This window comes from Coregonus clupeaformis, chromosome 36 (assembly GCF_020615455.1).
Source record: "Coregonus clupeaformis isolate EN_2021a chromosome 36, ASM2061545v1, whole genome shotgun sequence".
NCBI classification, from domain to species: domain Eukaryota; kingdom Metazoa; phylum Chordata; class Actinopteri; order Salmoniformes; family Salmonidae; genus Coregonus; species Coregonus clupeaformis.
Genome location: NC_059227.1, coordinates 2163136 through 2184835, shown reverse-complemented (window position 1 = coordinate 2184835; position 21700 = coordinate 2163136). Strand labels below are relative to the sequence as shown.

Sequence of the window (21700 nt, the reverse complement as noted above, 5' to 3'; positions counted from 1 at the left end):
ACATCTGGAATGTTTACCGACAAATGTGCCTTTTTTCATCAGGCCTGACGTACTTTACTCGCATAAAAAGGTTTGATGGAAAGCTCTTTACTGATATTGAACCGCCAAACAAGTGCCTGCTGCATTGATTAAGAATTTGCACAGATAGGATTTCGATCTGCAAGCTTAAGTCCACATTAAGCGTCTCTCTATCGTTCAGGAATGTTTCCTAGATTGCTTCAAGGCACTGTCGTCCACATTCCTGTCGAAAAAGCCTTCTAGACAAATCACTTTACTTTTCCACCGAGAGGCTTTCCGTTACTCACAACAGAAATGGACATTGTTGTTGCAGCACACTTCATCCAATTAAAGAAAACTAAATTAGGAGTAGCTCACCTCACAGCACTGATATACACTGCAGCCAAGTTAAATACAGAGAACTGTTTCAGGAACTGTGATGGCAGTTTCTCCCTCTGCAGTTTTAGTCCATTATAGGTACGCGAGGTAAGTGAGGGAGTGAATACACTGAGGAGCCTACAGGCCTGCTCAGTAATTGCTCATTATTGAGGATCTAAATTTAGTCGGTTTAACCCCAGGTGAATTCACTGGGGACACGGCACAGTAGGAACGAGAGACGATCGGTTGAAATAAGGCTTTCATTTCCAGGCCTTTTGGTGCCCAGAGATTCAATCGAAGAAGCCTTAGAAGAAGAATAAAGAAATAAAACCCCAGAAAAAATAACCTAACTTAAAAATGTTTTCCAGACATATTTCTTGCCTTTCAATCAACAGGCTCCACACAGAAACACTGAAGGCTCAGGCTCAGTCTGACCTTTGTGGGAAAATGGTTTCCAGTATGAATCGAATGAACTGGGTAGTCAATGGAGTCAAATATTGACAGAACAAGTGCTCTGATATTTTCTAAATGTCAGCTATTTGTTGATGAGAGACAAAAGAGGAATGGTAAATGAAGATTTTCTGAAAAGCTTCTGAAGGCAATAAATTATGTGGTTTACCGCTTTGTGAACGGCACTCTAGTCTGACTACAGTGAATAGAAAGAGACCAGGCCAGTTGGGAACATTATTCAGTTATGAGTTCCATAACATCGTAACTGACATACTGTACATACACTACCGTTCAAAGGTTTGGGGTCACTTAGATATGTTATTGTTTTCGAAAGAAAAGCAAATTTTTTGTCCATTACAATAACATCAAATTGATCCGAAATACAATGTAGACATTGTTAATGTTGTAAATGGCTATTGTAGCTGGAAACGGCTGATTTTTTATGGAATATCTACAGTGAGGGAAAAAGTATTTGATCCCCTGCTGATTTTGTACGTTTGCCCACTGACAAAGAAATGATCAGTCTATAATTTTAATGGTAGGTTTATCTGAACAGTGAGAGACAGGTTTGCACACATCTCAGGAGGGATTTTGTCCCACTCCTCTTTGCAGATCTTCTCCAAGTCATTAAGGTTTCGAGGCTGACGTTTGGCAACTCAAACCTTCAGCTCCCTCCACAGATTTTCTATGGGATTAAGGTCTGGAGACTGGCTAGGCCACTCCAGGACCTTAATGTGCCTCTTCTTGAGGCACTCCTTTGTTGCCTTGGCCGTGTGTTTTGGGTCATTGTCATGCTGGAATAACCATCCACGACCCATTTTCAATGCCCTGGCTGTGGGAACGAGGTTCTCACCCAATATTTGATGGTACATGGCCCCGTCCATCGTCCCTTTGATGCGGTGAAGTTGTCCTGTCCCCTTAGCAGAAAAACACCCCCAAAGCTTAATGTTTCCACCTCCATGTTTGATGGTGGGGATGGTGTTCTTTGGGTCATAGGCAGCATTCCACCTCCTCCAAACACGGCGAGTTGAGTTGATGCCAAAGAGCTCGATTTTGGTCTCATCTGACCACAACACTTTCACCCAGTTCTCCTCTGAATCATTCAGATGTTCATTGGCAAACATCAGACGGGCATGTATATGTGCTTTCTTGAGCAGCGGGCGCTGCAGGATTTCAGTCTTTCTCGGCGTAGTGTGTTACCAATTGTTTTCTTGGTTCCTATGGTCCCAGCTGCCTTGAGATCATTGACAAGATCCTCCCGTGTAGTTCTAGGCTGATTCCTCACCGTTCTCATGATCATTGCAACTCCACGAGGTGAGATCTTGCATGGAGCCCAAGGCCGAGGGAGATTGACAGTTATTTTGTGTTTCTTCCATTTGCGAATAATCGCACCAACTGTTGTCACCTTCTCACCAAGCTGCTTGGCGATGGTCTTGTAGCCCATTCCAGCCTTGTGTAGGTCTACAATCTTGTCCCTGACATCCTTGGAGAAGTCTTTGGTCTTGCCATGGTGGAGAGTTTGGAATCTGATTGATTGATTACTTCTGTGGACAGGTGAGCACACTCCCTTTAAGAGTGTGCTCCTAATCTCAGCTCGTTACCTGTATAAAAGACACCTGGGAGGCAGAAATCTTTCTGATTGAGAGGGGGTCAAATACTTATTTCCCTCATTAAAATGCAAATCAATTTATAACATTTTTGACATGAATTTTTCAGATTTTTTGTTGTTGTTATTCTGTCTCTCACTGTTCAAATAAACCTACCATTAAAATGATAGACTGATCATTTCTTTGTCAGTGGGCAAACGTACAAAATCAGCAGGGGATCAAATACTTTTTTCCCCTCACTGTACATAGGCGTACAGAGGCCCATTATCAGCAACCATCAGTCCTGTGTTCCAATGGCACGTTGTGTTTGCTAATCCAAGTTTATCATTTTAAAAGGCTAATTGATCATTAGAAAACCCTTTTGCAATTATGTTAGCACAGCTGAAAACGGTTGAGACTAGTTGAGTATCTGGAGCATTAGCAATTGTGGGTTCGATTACAGGCTCAAAATGGCCAGAAACAAATAACTTTCTTCTGAAACTCGTCATTCTATTCTTGTTCTGAGAAATGAAGGCTATTCCTTGCGAGAAATTTCCAAGAAACTGAAGATCTCGTACAACGCTGTGTACTACTCCCTTCACAGAACAGCGCAAACTGGCTCTAACCAGAATAGAAAGAGGAGTGGGAGGCCCCGGTGCACAACTGAGCAAGAGGACAAATACATTAGAGTGTCTAGTTTGAGAAACAGGCGCCTCACAGGTCCTCAACTGGAAGCTTCAAAACACCAGTCTCAACGTCAACAGTGAAATAGCGACTCCGGGATGCTGACCTTCTATGCAGAGTTGCAAAGAAAAAGCCATATCTCAGACTTCATCTTTTCTTTTTATTACATTTTACATTTACATTTTTTTATAGGCCAGTCTGAGATATGGCTTTTTCGCCTAAGGCTAATGCTCCAGATACTCAACTAGTCTCAAGAAGGCCAGTTTTATTGCTTCTTTAAATCAGCACAACAGTTTTCAGCTGTGCTAACATAATTGCAAAGGGTTAGCAAACACAACGTGCCATTGGAACACAGGACTGATGGTTGCTGATAATGGGCCTCTGTACGCCTATGTAGATATTCCATTAAAAAAAAATCAGCTGTTTCCAGCTTCAATAGCCATTTACAACATTAACAATGTCTACACTGTATTTCTGATCAATTTGATGTTATTTTATTGGACAAAACAATTGCTTTTCTTTCGAAAACAAGGACATTTCTAAGTGACCCAAAACTTTTGAACGGTAGTGTACCGAACTTTAAAAGTCTGTTTTCATTATAATCAACACAATGCTGGCAAAACTAAGGTTGTTGTTGGTCCATTTCCCGCATGGGCCACATGTACTGATTATGTTGACTCTGGAGTTACTCTGGATAGGAGTAACTTTGTGGTAATGAAACTAATAAGTAGCTAGGCTATAAGGTTGTGTTAGCCATTGATTTCACTGGTAGACTTAATAAGCTCCACTTTATTGGCAGCCATTGGAATTTGATCTCGTCAATTACCTCATAAAATAAGATTGGGAGCTTAGGGGATGAGGACATGTCAGAAGCCAATTTTACTTGTTTCGTTCAACACCTGGCTGAATATTCTGTGCCACTCAGATGGTGTGTGATCGATAAGTAAGCGTTGCTATGCTGTAGGAGTAGCCCTCACCTTCCCAGGGGAAACAGAACTAGTCGAAACGCTTCTTAGGCTGCGCTTAACACAGGCAGCTCAATTCTGATCTTTTTTCCACTAATTAGTCTTTCGACCAATCACATCACATCAAATCTTTTTCAGAGCTGATCTGAATGGTCAAAATACCAATTAGTGAAAAAAATATCAGAATTTGTCTGCCTGTGTAAACGCAGCCATAGAGATTGATTAAACGGATCAATAAACCCAGTACACACACACACACACACACGTCAGCGTGCACACACACAGGCGCACACGCACACCATAGTGATGATTGTGGTTTGTGCTGAGGTGTTCGGCCATTAGAGCCATGATGAGGTTCAATGGTTAGACAACAGATGGCTTGTTATCTATTCTACTGTAACCTCCAAGCCAGTCTTGGAAAAAGGTCTAACCCCCAATGGCACAACCTCGATGTAGGCAGCGATTCAACATTGTTAAGGAAGAACAGGATAACACAGTGAGCTTATGGGAAGAAATACGAGTCATGTGCTGTAATTGAGAAATTCTGTGTCTAATGCTAACCTAATTAGCCTTCCGACAGGCGATGGGTATGAGTGTCTCGCAGTGCAGGCTACAATAATGAGCCGGAGACTGTAATGACAATATGGAGTCAAGACAGGTCGGCCTTTTACTGGTTGTTTTTGTGTGTTTGTGTGTGTGTGTGTGTGTGTGAGAGAGTGTGAGATATTCTCATATAGTTTTCTAATCACTTCCTGAAGTGGAATGCCAAGTCTGTAATATTGGAATATTTACAAAAACAAACAGGGAGGAGAGACGATCATTAGGGAATTTCAGTAGATTTACAACTGAAACTGCATTGTTTGGGAAAAATTCCACAAGATGCTGGATATTAATATAAAACCCCAAGCAAAATAAAATAGTATTACTTAAGATCCTGTGAGACAACTATCAAAGAACTTTTGCAATTTCTACTCCAAGTACCAATGACTTTCATTGAATACATTTTAAATGCATTTAGTGTACAGCTATCCATATTGCTATTCAGTGAGGGAAAGTCATTTTCTACAGACACATATTGGTTAGTGTCCATCTCTCTTCTCCATGGTCCTTGTGGGAGTTGTCTATGAAAAAGGGAAGAACCGATAAAGAAAGACAGAAACACTGAGAAAGAGAGAAACTCTTCATCATCCTGTGCCCTAGCAACCCGAGTTTCCTCTACGGTCTCTGTCGAGATGCTATCTGTGGGCGGGTTACCATGGAAACTGTCCAAGCTAGACGTGGCAGCGGCAACAGAGGCACTGGCAGTCTCACCAGTCAGTTGTTAAGAGGCTTGGGGCTGTGAACCAACCTCCACAGAACTCCATTCAAATGATAGCCTAACTTTTCTCTGGTGGAGATACAGTAAATGTGGTGGTCATTACGAGACAGCTAGAGCCAATCGAAGTTTGCAACATGCTGAGTGAGTGGCAAAGGAGAAGCTGGAAAACAAAGACCATAACTAAACCACATGACTCCCCACAGTCACATTCCACTAGGAAGCGCGTGAGCCGAAGGGTTACTCTCTAGTCTTTAAGACTATGAACATTGTCACATAATCCAATTCTCTAAAAGGGTAATACCCTTGTTGGACTATCCCCCCATTATTCATTTTCTTTCTCACCTCCCCCTCTAGTGAACCAGTGAGGTAGGTGGCCCTTCTCTCAGGATGTCTAAATCCTAGGCAAAAGGTGCTGGCTTACTTACTCCATTACCACCCTATAGTTGTAATCATCCTGTCCCTGGCATCAGAGAAGCCCAGAGGAAGGCAGCTATTCTGGGCCAGAGGGGGCGGGCGAGGCCCAGGTTTCACGCTGACTTCCAACGTACATCCATTTTCCACTAGGCCCTGATTACTATCATTCCATCCGAGATTGTAATCATTATGGGAGAGTAAGGACGACATTGACTCAATGTTGGTTGGTCCTTATCGTTGCCATGAGGACAAGCCCACCCACTTCTTCTGCACGATTAAAAAGGCTTAAGGCAGAACTGAACTCGAGAACCAACTTCAGGATGTCTAAATCCTAGGCAAAAGGTGCTGGCTTACTTACTCCATTACCACCCTATAGTTGTAATCATCCTGTCCCTGGCATCAGAGAAGCCCAGAGGAAGGCAGCTATTCTGGGCCAGAGGGGGCGGGCGAGGCCCAGGTTTCACGCTGACTTCCAACGTACATCCATTTTCCACTAGGCCCTGATTACTATCATTCCATCCGAGATTGTAATCATTATGGGAGAGTAAGGACGACATTGACTCAATGTTGGTTGGTCCTTATCGTTGCCATGAGGACAAGCCCACCCACTTCTTCTGCACGATTAAAAAGGCTTAAGGCAGAACTGAACTCGAGAACCAACTTCTCTCGTTGAAAATGGCATATGTGACATCGATATTAGTCAGAAACATTTATTCCAGTGCCAAAATTGACTAAAAGTGCAAGTACGTAACTTTTGGTCATAAAGTCAGTATCTTCCAATTATATATTGTTTTATTAATATATTAAAATTATTATTATTTTTATTTTTTAGGGGGTAGATCAGCTTTAATATTGCAGATAGATTGGAACTTCCATCAATGTTTCACGTCTCCTCCCGTTGCTCCACACCGGCGCTCTGATTCGCCGGTCTACTGAGCCACTGGTCTGAGAGCACCACCTAAGCAAAACACCGGAATGGAAACCCAACGCACCCTAATCACCTCCAGTGCACCTGCACCTCATCATCTCATCACCACCCTTATATAGCCCTGGACTGTTCAGTGTTTTGTTGTGTGTGATTGTTAGTGTCATGTCGTGTACTCTCTCTTTGTTGTTCTCTTGCCCAGTGTTAAGTAAACCTTTACATTGTTGATTCCTGCGTCTGCGTCATGCCTCTTCGTATCCTCAGTACTCGTCACACAATGTAATTGCTGCATCCCTTCCAATCCCCAATATGTTTTTTTTCGCAAATAAATAAATAAATATATATACACATAAATTGAAGTCGGAAGTTTACATACACGTTAGCCAAATACATTTACACTCAGTTTTTCACAATTCCTGACATTTAATCCTAGTAAATATTCCCTGTCTTAGGTCAGTTAGGATCACAACTTCATTTTAAGAATGTGAAATGTCAGAATTATATTAGGAGAGAATGATTTATTTCAGCTTTTATTTCTTTCATCACATTCCCAGTTGGTCAGAAGTTTACATACACTCAATTAGTATTTGGTAGCATTGCCTTTAAATTGTTTAACTTGGGTCAAACGTTTTGGGTAGCCTTCCACAAGCTTCCCACAATAAGTTGGGTGAATTTTGGCCCATTCCTCCTTACAGAGCTGGTGTAACTGAGTCAGGTTTGTAGGCCTCCTTGCTCGCACACGCTTTTTCAGTTCTGCCCACACATTTTCAATAGGATTGAGGTCAGGGCTTTGTGATGGCCACTCCAATACCTTGACTTTGTTGTTCTTAAGCCATTTTGCCACAACTTTGGAAGTATGCTTGGGGTTATTGTCCATTTGGAAGACCAATTTGCGACCAAGCTTTAACTTCCTGACTGATGTCTTGAGATGTTGCTTCAATATATCCACATAATTTTCCTTCCTCATGATGCCATCTATTTTGTGAAGTGCACCAGTCCCTCCTGCAGCAAAGCATCACCACAGCATGATGCTGCCACCCCCGTGCTTCACGGTTGGGATGGTGTTTTTCGGCTTGCAAGTTATCCCCTTTTTCCTCCAAACATAACGATGGTCATTATGGCCAAACAGTTCTATTTTTGTTTAATCAGACCAGAGGACATTTCTCCAAAAAGTACGATCTTTGTCCCCATGTGCAGTTGCAAACCGTAGTCTGGCTTTTTTATGGCGGTTTTGGAGCAGTGGCTTCTTCCTTGCTGAGCGGCCTTTCAGGTTATGTCGATATAGGACTCGTTTTACTGTGGATATAGATACTTTTGTACCTGTTTCCTCCAGCATCTTCACAGGGTCCTTTGCTGTGGTTCTGGGATTGATTTGCACTTTTCTCACCAAAGTACGTTCATCTCTAGGAGACAGAATGTGTCTCCTTCCTGAGCGGTATTACGGCTGCGTGGTCCCATGGTGTTTATACTTGCGTAGTATTGTTTGTAAAGATGAACGTGGTACCTTCAGGCGTTTGGAAATTGCTCCCAAGGATGAACCATACTTGTGGAGGTCTGCAAATTGTTTTTAGAGGTCTTGGCTGATTTCTTTTGATTTTCCCATGATGTCAAGCAAAGAGGCACTGAGTTTGAAGGTAGGCCATGAAATACATCCACAGGTACACCTCCAATTGACTCAAATAATGTTAATTAGCCTATCAGAAGCTTCTAAAGCCATGAAATCATTTTCTAGAATTTTCCAAGCTGTTTAAAAGGCACAGTCAACTTACTGTATGTAAAATGCTGACCCACTGGAATTGGGATAGAGTGAATTATAAGTGAAATAATATGTCTGTAAACAATTGTTGGAAAAATTACTTGTGTCATGCACAAAGTAGATGTCCTAACCGACTTGCCAAAACTCCAACCTAAGTGTATGTAAACTTCCGACTTCAACTGTATATACTTATAATGGACACAGTATGTTTTACATTAGTTATTTAGTTGTTATTAGTCCCAACCTTCAGCGCCATTCAACACCTCCCATCTATCTCTTAACCCCATCAATATAGTAGTGAGGGATAAAAGTATTTGATCCCCTGCTGATTTTGTATGTTTGCACACTGACAATGACATGATCAGTCTATAATTTTAAAGGTAGGTTTTTTTGAACAGTGAGAGACAGAATAACAACAACAAAATCCAGAAAAACGCATGTAAAAAATGTTATTAATTGATTTGCATTTTAATGAGGGAAATAAGTATTTGACCCCTCTGCAAAACATGACTTAGTACTTGGTGGCAAAACCCTTGTTGGCAATCACAGAGGTCAGACGTTTCTTGTAGTTGGCCACCAGGTTTGCACACATCTCAGGAGGGATTTTGTCCCACTCCTCTTTGCAGATCATCTCCAAGTCATTAAGGTTTCGAGGCTGACGTTTGGCAACTCGAACCTTCAGCTCCCTCCACAGATGTCCTTAATGTGCTTCTTCTTGAGCCACTCCTTTGTTGCCTTAGCCGTGTGTTTTGGGTCATTGTCATGCTGGAATACCCATCCACGACCCATTTTCAATGCCCTGGCTGAGGGAAGGAGGTTCTCATCCAAGATTTGACGGTACATGGCCCCGTTCATCATCCCTTTGATGCGGTGAAGTTGTCCTGTCCCCTTAGCAGAAAAACACCCCCAAAGCATAATGTTTCCACCTCCATGTTTGACGGTGGAGATGGTGTTCTTGGGGTCATAGGCAGCATTCCTCCTCCTCCAAACACGGCGAGTTGAGTTGATGCCAAAGACCTCAATTTTGGTCTCATCTGACCACAACACTTTCACCCAGTTCTCCTCTGAATCATTCAGATGTTCATTGGCAAACTTCAGACAGGCCTGTATATGTGCTTTCTTGAGCATGGGGACCTTGCGGGCACTGCATGATTTCAGTCCTTCACGGCGTAGTGTGTTACCAATTGTTTTCTTGGTGACTATGGTCCCAGCTGCCTAGAGATCATTGACAGGATCCTCCCGTGTAGTTCTGGGCTGATTCCTCACCGTTCTCATGATCATTGCAACTCCACAAGGTGAGATCTTGCAAGGAGCCCCAGGCTGAGGGAGATTGACAGTTCTTTTGTGTTTCTTCCATTTGCGAATAATCGCACCAACTGTTGTCACCTTCTCACCAAGCTGCTTGGCGATGGTCTTGTAGCCCATTCCAGCCTTGTGTAGTTCTACAATCTTGTCCCTGACATCCTTGGAGAGCTCTTTGGTCTTGGCCATGTTGGAGGGTTTGGAATCTGATTGATTGATTGCTTCTGTGGACAGATGTCTTTTATACAGGTAACAAACTGAGATTAGGAACACTCCCTTTAAGAGTGTGCTCCTAATCTCAGCTCGTTACCTGTATAAAAGACACCTGGGAGGCAGACATCTTTCTGATTGAGAGGGGGTCAAATACTTATTTCCCTCATTCAATTTTTTTGTTGTTGTTATTCTGTCTCTCACTGTTCAAATAAACCTACCATTAAAATTATAGACTGATCATTTCTTTGTCAGTGGGCAAACGTACACAACCAGCAGGGGATCAAATACTTTCTTCCCCTCACTGTATTTTCAACTGTACTGTTTCACAAAAGTTCTGAACCCTTCTATTCTCATTGTTTCTACAGATTGTAAATTGAAAATAATTGTTTTTGCTAAAAGTATTATTATATTATTGATCGATTGACTATGACTTTTCAGATCACCCAGTAGTTCTATCTGCAGGGTTAGCTCCAGGTAAATACTGCAATCCTTCAGCCATTCCTGGACCTGTGACCAAAAACAAGCTACAAATGGACAGTACCAAAACAAATGATCTAATGATTCTGTCTCTTCGCAGCAAAATCTGCAGGGCTGGGAAGATTGTATCCCCCATATAAATAACATTCTATTGGTAGCAAGTTTTGCATAATAATTTTAATTGAAAAATTATTGAGCCACTCCTTTGTTGCCTTAGCCGTGTGTTTTGGGTCATTGTCATGCTGGAATACCCATCCTCGACCCATTTTCAATGCCCTGGCTGAGGGAAGGAGGTTCTCACCCAAGATTTGACGGTACATGGCCCCGTTCATCATCCCTTTGATGCGGTGAAGTTTTGAGATTTAAATACAAGAGTTCGTCAGGACTTGAGGTCTGAGTTTTGATTTCGACAATGCCCACTTGCCCACTAATACGGGATAAACAGCTGCGGTGATTGCACTCTATCCAATCGTACCGCAGGACACATTGACAGTGAGACCGACCTGCCCAGCAGCGCAACAGATCAGACTTTTTTAACATAAGACCAGTGCTTAATCTGAGCCGGATCCTGACGGAACAGGACCCTGCACCTTTTAGTTTTGGACTGTTTCTTTCCGGAACCTATTTGCCAGGATCTGGTACCTCTCATGTAATAAACAATTATTGTCACTGTTTGCAATGTACAGATTCTAATAAACGCGATCAGAGTTCATTCCCCCAAAAAAACTTAATGTGAAAACGTGCTGGACATTCTAAGAATTGATTCATGTTGGGCTGGCCGAGTTTATGGTTTGCGCAACATTGTAGCCTAGGGACCAACGCATTGCTGTGATGAGAGAGAAGCGTGCCTGTATCTCTCACAGAACTAGAATGAGATTAACTTTCTATGATCTCTCTCCCGCTCTCTGCTCTGATAGACATGAGCCTTCAGCGTTACACTTCATCATTTATTTACTTATAGAATCATAGCCGCGGGACGGGTGCTGGAGGTGCTGCAGCATCCCTGATAAATTGAAACAAATGTGCCAAAGTTATAGAATTACTGCTGTTTGTTAAGAAATAAATGAAATAATTCACAACACTACACCAGGAGTAGGCCTATATTTTAGCCACAGAGGATCAATAGCTTATTTAAAAAAAAATTGCCTAGCTGTGGATTGTTAAGCCCGATCACAAGGCATAGCCGACAGTCGGGAACGTGCGGCAAATCTGTCAGTGAACAGCATGCAGCCAAAACAGGCCTTTCGCAATATTTCAAATACAATCATGGGAAAACACAGGTTGGAAAGCAAATGGCTCCTGCTAAAAAGAGAATTCTCTAATCTGTCTGTAGGCTACCAAAATATTTTATCAACTTCCAAATAGGCGAACAGTATTGTTTTACAAAGTAAAACAAGAGCGAGATAGGCTTTTGGCACGAGCGCATCGGCCATTGCCGGTGAGTGAGCTGTGCATCATTGGGTGAGTCAGTGAAACTGGAAAGCTTTTTCCAGCTTCTCAGTGTCAAAGTAGCCGGTCATTTCGATCATTTGTGCATTACTAAAAAAGATTCAACTAAAGTCTCCAGTCGTGTAAAATGACATATAATTGCATTTATAAAAGGCTACATTTTTCCCTGACCGTAGGCTGCAAAAACAAATCTCCATGTGTGCAACTTCTGCAAGCACCTCTACTCTACTGCTCTACGCCACTACGCAAATGTGAGGATATGCATGCAATGCTTTATTCTAAAGGTGATTTTCCGATACCTCAGAGCCCCCCAGGTAACCCCCCTGTCACGCTCACTTTTTGTTCCGGCACCTCCTGATTTACAAATTAAGTACTGCATAAGACAACACGTCGCAATTTCTTTTACTTGAGAAATACTGCACCAAAAACATTATTGCTAGATGTAAAATGGCGTGACTAAAACCTCTGCAAAAACAGCTTTTAATTACAGATCTTACCTTAGATTCATTCTGACTATTTTCAGGAAGTGACACTGGCTTTGTTCCTATTATGTCTCATGGGTGACAAATATCAGTAACTGCCACATCGAACCACACAACAGAAAAACACATGCGGAATCGACACAGTCAATCACTCTTTAAAGACTGGTCTTAATGACTTGGCAATACACCTCTCACTTTCTCTCTGTTTCACTCCATCATTCCTTCTCTTCTCTGACTCCTTGTCATCCTCACCGTCTCCAGACTTGGTATACAGGTGTGAATGATGACTGTGTGTGTCTGTGTGTGGGAGGGTGTGTGTATATTGTGTGTGTGTGTGTTTGTGGGGGAAGGTGTGTGTGTGTCATCCCCCTGTGGGTGTGAGAGTGTGTGTTTTCTCTCACAGCGTCTCTAGCAATGATATCAGTAAATGTGAATGAGGAACTGTGTGTTTGTGTGTGTTTTGCCCTAACAGCTCCTCTGGTAGAGTGCAATCCGGCTGTGACAGGCTGCCTCCCCTGGTGTACTTCTTAGACACTGTACCAGAGGAGGCTGGTGGGGGGAGCTATAGGAGGACGGGCTCATTGTAATGGCTGGAATGGAATGAATGGTATCAAACACATCCAACATATGAAAACCAAGTTTAACTCCGTTCCATTTATTCCATTCCAGCCATTACAATGAACTAGTCCTCCTATAGCTCCTCCCACCAGCCTCCCCTGCACTGTACCATACCCACCAATGTGGGTATCTGCACGCTGTCCCACTCTCTCTGTGTCACCTATCAGAGCTAGTGACAGACATGCAGGTTGTCGTGATGGCCTGTCTCAGCGCTACCAGTGAGATCACCATAAATCAGCAGTCATCCTTCAACGGTCTTGGTGAAAACTGTCTGTCCTGTCTGTCTCTGCCTGTCTGCCACCCTAATGTGTCAGACTTGTCTTTTCAGAGTGGTTTTGCAGTTCTCTAGTCCTATATCTGGTTTCAAATTCAACCTCATTCATAGTGGATTTAACATATGTCACAACATACTTCACAAATTCTAATCACGACAGTTATACTGTGCATGTCCTGACTCCAATCTCACAACCTCATGATTGGATATGAAACCTATAGTTTACTCTTCCTCTTTCTCATAGACACAGACACACACAAACACAACCCTTTTAATCTCTTAAAACTGAATCACAGAGCCCTTACTCCTGGCCCTGACTGTGACTGCTGGCTAATGATTAACTTGTAGTCAGCTGGCATGAATCTGATAGGGAGTCAACTGTGTCCATACTGCTGCCTGTACTCCTGCCTGGCCTAATAAAAGGACTCACATGTGACGCATAGTGGAAGCCAATACTAAATGTATCCATTCATTGAGAGTCCTGTTGGCAGATGGCATTACCATCTTTTTGTCAGGGACTGGGGAGCAGGATTTTTTGAAGGAGAAAATAAATATTATCACACACTAGAAGTAAGGTCTCATTTGGCAGTAAAGTGCTTTGAGGTCATAGTACACAAACCCATTGTAAATGTTTGAGAAGTCAAACAGTGTAAACAGTTTCAAGTGGCCTGCAGCAATGTCTCTCACTTTAATTTTAGATGGTTGAATGATAAGATCCTGATCGAAAGGCTTGTCATAAGGTTGACAAAATCGGTTGTCATAAGGTTGACAAAATGAGCATGGAGGGTTACAAGGGTCACGGAAAGAAAACAGAGAAAGTGTGGAGGCTACTCAGAGGAGGAAGGGGAGGACCATCCTCCTCAGTGAATTTAATAAAAATAGTGAAACATTAAAAAGGTTATCCTTTTTAGATAAAACTATACTAAATATATTCATGTCACCAAATAATTAATTAAAACACACTGTTTTGCAATGAAGATCTACAGTAGCCTTAACTGCACTCTATGGGTAAAACCATGGTGGACAGCTAGTTTCCGTCCTCCTCTGGGTACATTGACTTGAACACAAAACCTAGGAGGCTCATGGTTCTCACCCCCTTCCATAGACTTACACGGTAATTATGACAACTTCCGGAGGACATCCTCCAACCTATCAGAGCTCTTGCAGAATGAACTGACATGTTGTCCACTCAATCAAAGGATCAAAGAATGAATATAGCACTGACAGCATAAGCTACAGCTAGCAGTGCATAAAATGTGGTGATTAGTTGACTCAGAGAGAGAGAAAGACAATATTTAATTTCTTTAAAAATGAAGGAGAAGCAAGAGAGAGAGATAGCTGGCTATATTTCATTGTATATTTTTTTCCACTTTCACTTAGCTAGCGAATGTAGCTAGCTAGTTTAGCCTACTCAAACACAAATCAAATTCTCGCTCAAACAGAGAGGGATGCTATGTTAGCTAGCTGGCTATGGCTATCGAACACTGCAACTCTTCCAAGTCAAGGTAAGCTTTTGGTTTTATTAATTTATTGCCACCAGGGCCCTCCGGTGTAACAGCTTAACTGCTTGCATCATCGTAGTGGGTTTACTAACGTATTAGTTCTATTAGCTATGTTGACTATGACGATAGCTAATATGGTGACAACGATGTAGGCTGGTTTGGCTTGGAAAGGATTTTGCGCCTGGTCACAGACAGCTGATGTGTTGTGCACTGAAGTCCACAAGCAAAGGGAAAAGGTGAGAGGAGGAGAGCGCGTAGATGCCAGAAAGAATTATGCAATGAGCAAAATGATCATGCTGTTTGTATGTGGCTGCTATGAAAGTGAACTGTGTTTGAGTGTGATCAGGGGTGTAGGCTATTCATTCCACCGATTCTGTTGATAAGCATTTCTTAAACGGAAGCAAACGGAACGAAACGGGATAAAAAATACCTGAATTTGTCCAATAGGAACTCTCGTTTGCAACTGTTGGACTAATGATTACACCCTAGATCAGCTAGATGCAGGCAAGAATGTGCAAGGCTGTATTGAATGTGTCACTGTCTGTCACCTTGATTTCTCTCAACCAGTGCACCTACATTGTAAACTTTCATTCATAGGCTAGGTTGTAGCAACCTCATGATGGGTATAGGGAAAATATTAGTATTATGTAGTAGCCTAAACCTACTGATGTTACATTGAGCTGGGTGAATGGAATATGAATGACAGTCATCCAATCGGTTGTAGTAGAAATAAGACAATGCTCATTTAAAAAAATATAATCCTCTTAAACGTCACCGACCAGCCACTGGCTTGCATGCATTACTTCGTTTGGAAAACATCCCACATACTAGACTGTAGGCTATTCTTGAGAGACAGTGGAACAGGCTCTCTTTCTGGTCTGGCATAACCAACTGTAACTCAACATGTATGAATGAGATGCCAATGGCAAAGGACTGACGTAGGATTCCCGACAGACTCACTCCGCACGGGGCGGGAGAAAACACAACAGACCAATATAAACAGGAATTTTCATATAAATATGCACGTGCTCCTGTGTACATAGTATGAAGCTCACTTATGTAAGAAAAAATAAACAACGTAATTACTACTGCGCTAACAACATTGATTACAGTGAACACGTGTGAATTCCAAAGCTTCCCCTCTAGAAGTGCTCAGTCACCACACTCGAGCACTTTTCAGAAAGTGGACAGGCTACACTTTCACCAAACAATGCATAGCATAGGGTAACTCCATTTGTAGCATCTCAAAAGTATTGATATAGAACATGTACATCCATATGTCTTACCTGCGATATCCCATAGTTGTAACCTCACCAGCGTTTTGCTGTCCCAGTTGATAACTTTGAGCGCAAAATCGACCCCAATAGTCGCTCTGTAGTGTTGGGAGAATAGCTGGTGGACGTATCGTTTGATAATGCTGGTTTTCCCCACACCTAACTCCCCGATGACAATTACTTTGAACAAGTATTCCTTACACTCCGATACCGATCCGCCTGCCATAGTGTGAACGTCCGAATGACAGTGACAACTTTCTCAAATTCAACACCTTTTTTTTCTCTCACACGATGAGGCAATGGGAAACTATCCTCTCTGTTTCTGTGCTGTTTGGAAATATGGTAACTAAAGTGCTCTACTTCCCCTCCTCCTCCTACTTGCTCAAAAACACGACCCGGAAATGTATAGTGTCCATCAAGTTTCTGTTAGTTTTTTTATCACGTTTTTTTTGCCTCCTCCTCCTCCTGCGTTTACATGGTAACCAGGGGTGCTTTGTGTGTCTGACAGCCACATATACACTAAAACGCAATAGCCTAATTGCTGCTCATAATGTTTTCTATTAATACACACATGCAATCAAACTTTCAAACAAATGGTTGGACATACAGTGGGGGAAAAAAGTATTTAGTCAGCCACCAATTGTGCAAGTTCTCCCACTTAAAAAGATGAGAGAGGTCTGTAATTTTCATCATATGTACACGTCAACTATGACAGACAAATTGAGAAAAAAAAAATCCAGAAAATCACATTGTAGGATTTTTAATGAATTTATTTGCAAATTATGGTGGAAAATAAGTATTTGGTCACCTACAAACAAGCAAGATTTCTGGCTCTCACAGACCTGTAACTTCTTCTTTAAGAGGCTCCTCTGTCCTCCACTCGTTACCTGTATTAATGGCACCTGTTTGAATTTGTTATCAGTATAAAAGACACCTGCCCACAACCTCAAACAGTCACACTCCAAACTCCACTATGACCAAGACCAAAGAGCTGTCGAAAGGACACCAGAAACAAAATTGTAGACCTGCACCAGGCTGGGAAGACTGAATCTGCAATAGGTAAGCAGCTTGGTTTGAAGAAATCAACAGTGGGAGCAATTATTAGGAAATGGAAGACATACAAGTCCACTGATAATCTCCCTCGATCTGGGGCTCCACGCAAGATCTCACCCTGTGGGGTCAAAATGATCACAAGAACGGTGAGCAAAAACCCCAGAACCACACGGGGGGACCTAGTGAATGACCTGCAGAGAGCTGGGACCAAAGTAACAAAGCCTACCATCAGTAACACACTACGCCGCCAGGGACTCAAATCCTGCAGTGCCAGACGTGTCCCCCTGCTTAAGCCAGTACATGTCCAGGCCCGTCTGAAGTTTGCTAGAGTGCATTTGGATGATCCAGAAGAGGATTGGGAGAATGTCATATGGTCAGATGAAACCAAAATAGAACTTTTTGGTAAAAACAAAACTCGTCGTGTTTGGAGGACAAAGAATGCTGAGTTGCATCCAAAGAACACCATACCTACTGTGAAGCATGGGGGTGGAAACATCATGCTTTGGGACTGTTTTTCTGCAAAGGGACCAGAACGACTGATCCGTGTAAAGGAAAGAATGAATGGGGCCATGTATCATGAGATTTTGAGTGAAAACCTCCTTCCATCAGCAAGGGCATTGAAGATTAAACGTGGCTGGGTCTTTCAGCATGACAATGATCCCAAACACACCGCCCGGGCAACGAAGGAGTGGCTTCGTAAGAAGCATTTCAAGGTCCTGGAGTGGCCTAGCCAGTCTCCAGATCTCAACCCCATAGAAAATCTTTGGAGGGAGTTAAAAGTCTGTGTTGCCCAGCGACAGCCCCAAAACATCATTGCTCTAGAGGAGATCTGCATGGAGGAATGGGTCAAAATACCAGCAACAGTGTGTGAAAACCTTGTGAAGACTTACAGAAAACGTTTGACCTGTGTCATTGCCAACAAAGGGTATATAACAAAGTATTGAGAAACTTTTGTTATTGACCAAATACTTATTTTCCACCATCATTTGCAAATAAATTCATTAAAAATCCTACAATGTGATTTTCTGGAGAAAAAAAATCTCATTTTGTCTGTCATAGTTGACGTGTACCTATGATGAAAATTACAGGCCTCTCTCATCTTTTTAAGTGGGAGAACTTGCACAATTGGTGGCTGACTAAATACTTTTTTCCCCCACTGTATTTGGACCAAATGCATTCCAAAGTTGATCAGGGCTGTCACTTGAATGTACCCCTTAACCCCTATACATTAAAGCATTATGAAATCATTCAATCAATTAACAGTCATCTTACTATAAAAGGTTTTTATTTTACAGCAGGCCTATCTCATTCTATCTGTGACCGTGTAAAATGTGATCCTTCTGTTCCTTTACATTTAAGAAATGTTAAAATCTTTAAACAACTTACACTAATAGACTAAATATAACATTTTGTAGTAACAATTACAATACTAAAGAACTATACATACTGTATATTTGTTTGTATATGTTGGAGTGCATTCTTATAGATAAAGCACTAAGAAGCTATGATCAAGTAAACCAATACAACTGCAATTTTATAATACAAAATCTAAGCGAGATTGAAGCGCGTATAATCTTACCACAAGAAGCAACTATCCATTGGTATGCTTTACAACTGAATATTTTCAAGAGGACACAGCTGACTTGATAAGTTACCCAAAATCAATGTCAACACACAGCTCTTCCACAAGCATCTGTAAGATGAGTTTTAAAACGTATAAATAGTTTCACATTCTAAATATATAAACATTTACTGATATTACAAACATACCATCCGTGTGAAAGAAATGAGATGGCTTAACAGTATTACAAACTTTGAAAACATACACAAGTATATTTCCATTACAATGACACAGCGACCTCAGAAAACATTTTTAAAAATATCATCACACACACAGTATGGAAAACAGAATCTTATCTTCATAGCATCCTGTGTGAACCACACATGTCTCAGGATTTCATATAATGTGTTTAAACTTATGTCATAACATTACAGTCGCCTACAATCAAACCCACCTCATAATGTAAAATATTGTACACAATCTTAGAATCTCCTGAAGATGCCTTATCAGTAAACAGTAAATATGAATGCAGAGAACTGGAAAACGACTTTGATTGGCACAATAAAAAACATGTTGCAAAGTATTGCATACAGCTCAAATACCCAATCTTCAATCTCCATCTTCCTTGGGGCCCTGTATGCAATGTCTGAGACACCTAATACTGCTTATATACTTTACTGTAGCCTACCCTGCAGTTCATAGAGAGAGTTTGTTTCTTATCAGAGAGCAAATGTTTGAAATGCAATGAGGTTAGTAGGAAAAGTACTGGTAAGCTGAGGCGAGTGCTTCTTATTGAGGACTAAGTCTTTATGAAAAAAGGCAAAGAGAGTCTTTTGATCCAGCTGCGTCTGCTACACATAATAATATGAGCTCAACTGCACATGTACAGTATTGGACCAAACAGGCAGTGCATTGTGGGATCTTGGTCCCTGTATCTTACCGACATCATAGGGTAAGATCCAAGCACCTTATACACAGCATTCCCTCCATTTGTCTCATAGGCTATTAAAATGCACAACAATAGCGAAACAAAATCATTTAGCTACAGCCTTCAATGTGATTGACAGCTTTGCTTAATACGTTTGGTACAAGAGCCAGGTAGTTTTGGCACTGTTCCCAGTCTCAAAGTGTGCAGAAAGGTTGGTGGGGACTCACAGCCCTTGAGAAACATGATTGCTACTGGATTATTCCATGAATTTTTATTTTCTCTCACTCCCCCAACTCCGCCATGACGTAAAATGTCTTGTATATAATCCAAGCAAGCGAATGACAGAGCAAATGGAGAAATGTATAAGTAAATAAGCAAATAAATGATCAAATCTGTGATGTTACATTTTAGTAACATGGTGTGTGTGTGTGTGTGTGTGTGTGTGTGTGTGTGTGTGTGTGTGTGTGTGTGTGTGTGTGTGTGTGTGTGTGTGTGTGTGTGTGTGTGTGTGTGTGTGTGTGTGTGTGTGTGTGTGTGTGTGTGTGCGTGTGTGTGTCAGTGCCTGGTGGCTCTCACAGTGTCGAGGAGCTCCGTCTGAAATCCTGGAGGATGACGGAGGAGTAGGCAGAGCTCGGGGGGCTGCAGAGGACCAACTCAGAGATGGGGGAGCCGGGAACCGACCCGGCAGAATACACTGAGTCCCTGAAGGGGGAGGGCGGAGACAGAGCCAAGGAGTCCTCCAGGGTCAGCTTACTCTGAGCCAGCTCCTCTTCTCCCTCCTCCTCATCATCCTCCTCTGTGTAGCTGTGTAGGAGGTCCAATGCCTCCCCCTCAGCCCCCTCCAGGGGCGAGATGAGGTCATCCTCTCCAAAAGAAACCCCACCTTGCAGAGGACAGGAAAGCTGAGAGAAGGTGAAGCCTAGGGGTTGGTTGGTGGAGCTGGCCTGGATGCCGGAGGCACCCATTGTGTCGTTAAATCCAAGGATATTGGAGCTGTGCGTGTCCACCATCACCCCCTGCAAGCGCTCGGTGGTACAGTGCGTTAAGTGAGAATAAGAGGGTGGCTCCTCCGAGTCCTTCCCGTGGAGCGTTCCAGAGTGGGAGTGGGGGGGAGTCCAGAGAGGGCGTGCTTCCCCCCCTTCGTCCTCCTCCTCCGCCAGGTTGTACAGAGCCTTGGTGCCGGGGTGGGGTAGGTGGGAGTCTGTGCCAGGACTGTGGTGTTGGTGGTGTGGGTCACAGCTGTGGGGGTCGACGGGGGCGTTAGTTAGGGGCCTGATGACCGCCGTCTGATTCGAGCCGGCTTCCTGTTTCCTCACATGCACAGACAGTCTGTGCCACACATTCCCCCCCCTCTGAGGGTGTCTTGCACCTGGTTCAGACCATGACACAGACTTGCCATTAGAACTATGAACGAGATGAAGACTGCCGTTACTAACAGAGACAACCCGGGGGAAGGGTTAGTGAACAACAACAACACATAGCACAATAGAACAGAACAGCAGCATTTCAACATTTCTATACGCATGTTAAAATACGCTTAAGACATTTTAACAACATTATTAACAGGCAGCAGTGATGTGCTTCATTCGTTAGCTCTAAGTGGCATTGCATTGACTAATCTGGGCACTTACAGTAACTACAGTGCATTCGGAAAGTATTAAGACCCCTTGACTTTTTCCACATTTTGTTACGTTACAGCCATATTCTAAAATGGATTAAATTGTTTCCCCCCCCCCTCATGAATCCACTACACACAATACCCCATAATGACAAAGCAAAAACCGTTTTTTAGAAATTTTAGCAAATTTATAAAAAATGAAGAACTGAAATATCACATTTACATAAGTATTCAGACTCTTTACTCAGTACTTTGTTGAAGCACCTTTGGCAGCGATTACAGCTTCAAGTCTTCTTGGGTATGCCGCTACAAGCTTGGCACACCTGTATTTGGGGAGTTTCTCCCATTCTTCTCTGCAGATCCTCTCAAGCTCTGTAAGGTTGGATGGGGAGCGTCGCTGTACAGTTATTTTCAGGTCTCTCCAGAGATGTTTGATCGGGTTCAAGTCCGGGCTCTGGATGGGCCACTCAAGGACA

General features: G+C 42.5%; 2 protein-coding genes across 4 annotated transcripts in view; both read right to left on the bottom strand.

Annotated features, from left to right (window-relative positions):
• The window catches only part of LOC121552283 (ras-related protein Rab-32), a 28533-nt gene extending 12076 nt beyond the window's left edge, over positions 1–16457 (bottom strand). The window contains exon 1 of the mRNA XM_041865080.2: positions 16077–16457. Coding sequence (XP_041721014.1) covers positions 16077–16290 — 214 coding nt within the window. The 5' untranslated portion in view covers positions 16291–16457. The remainder of the gene's footprint in view (positions 1–16076) is intronic.
• A 3676-nt stretch (positions 16458–20133) lies between these two features.
• Positions 20134–21700, bottom strand: part of grm1a (glutamate receptor, metabotropic 1a) — a 66355-nt gene continuing 64788 nt past the window's right edge. For 2 of the 3 annotated variants that reach the window (XM_041865426.2, XM_041865424.2), the window contains exon 9: positions 20134–21010. In XM_041865426.2, coding sequence (XP_041721360.2) covers positions 20179–21010 — 832 coding nt within the window. In that variant the 3' untranslated portion in view covers positions 20134–20178. The remainder of the gene's footprint in view (positions 21011–21700) is intronic. The other variant, XM_041865427.2, reaches the window with a different exon arrangement.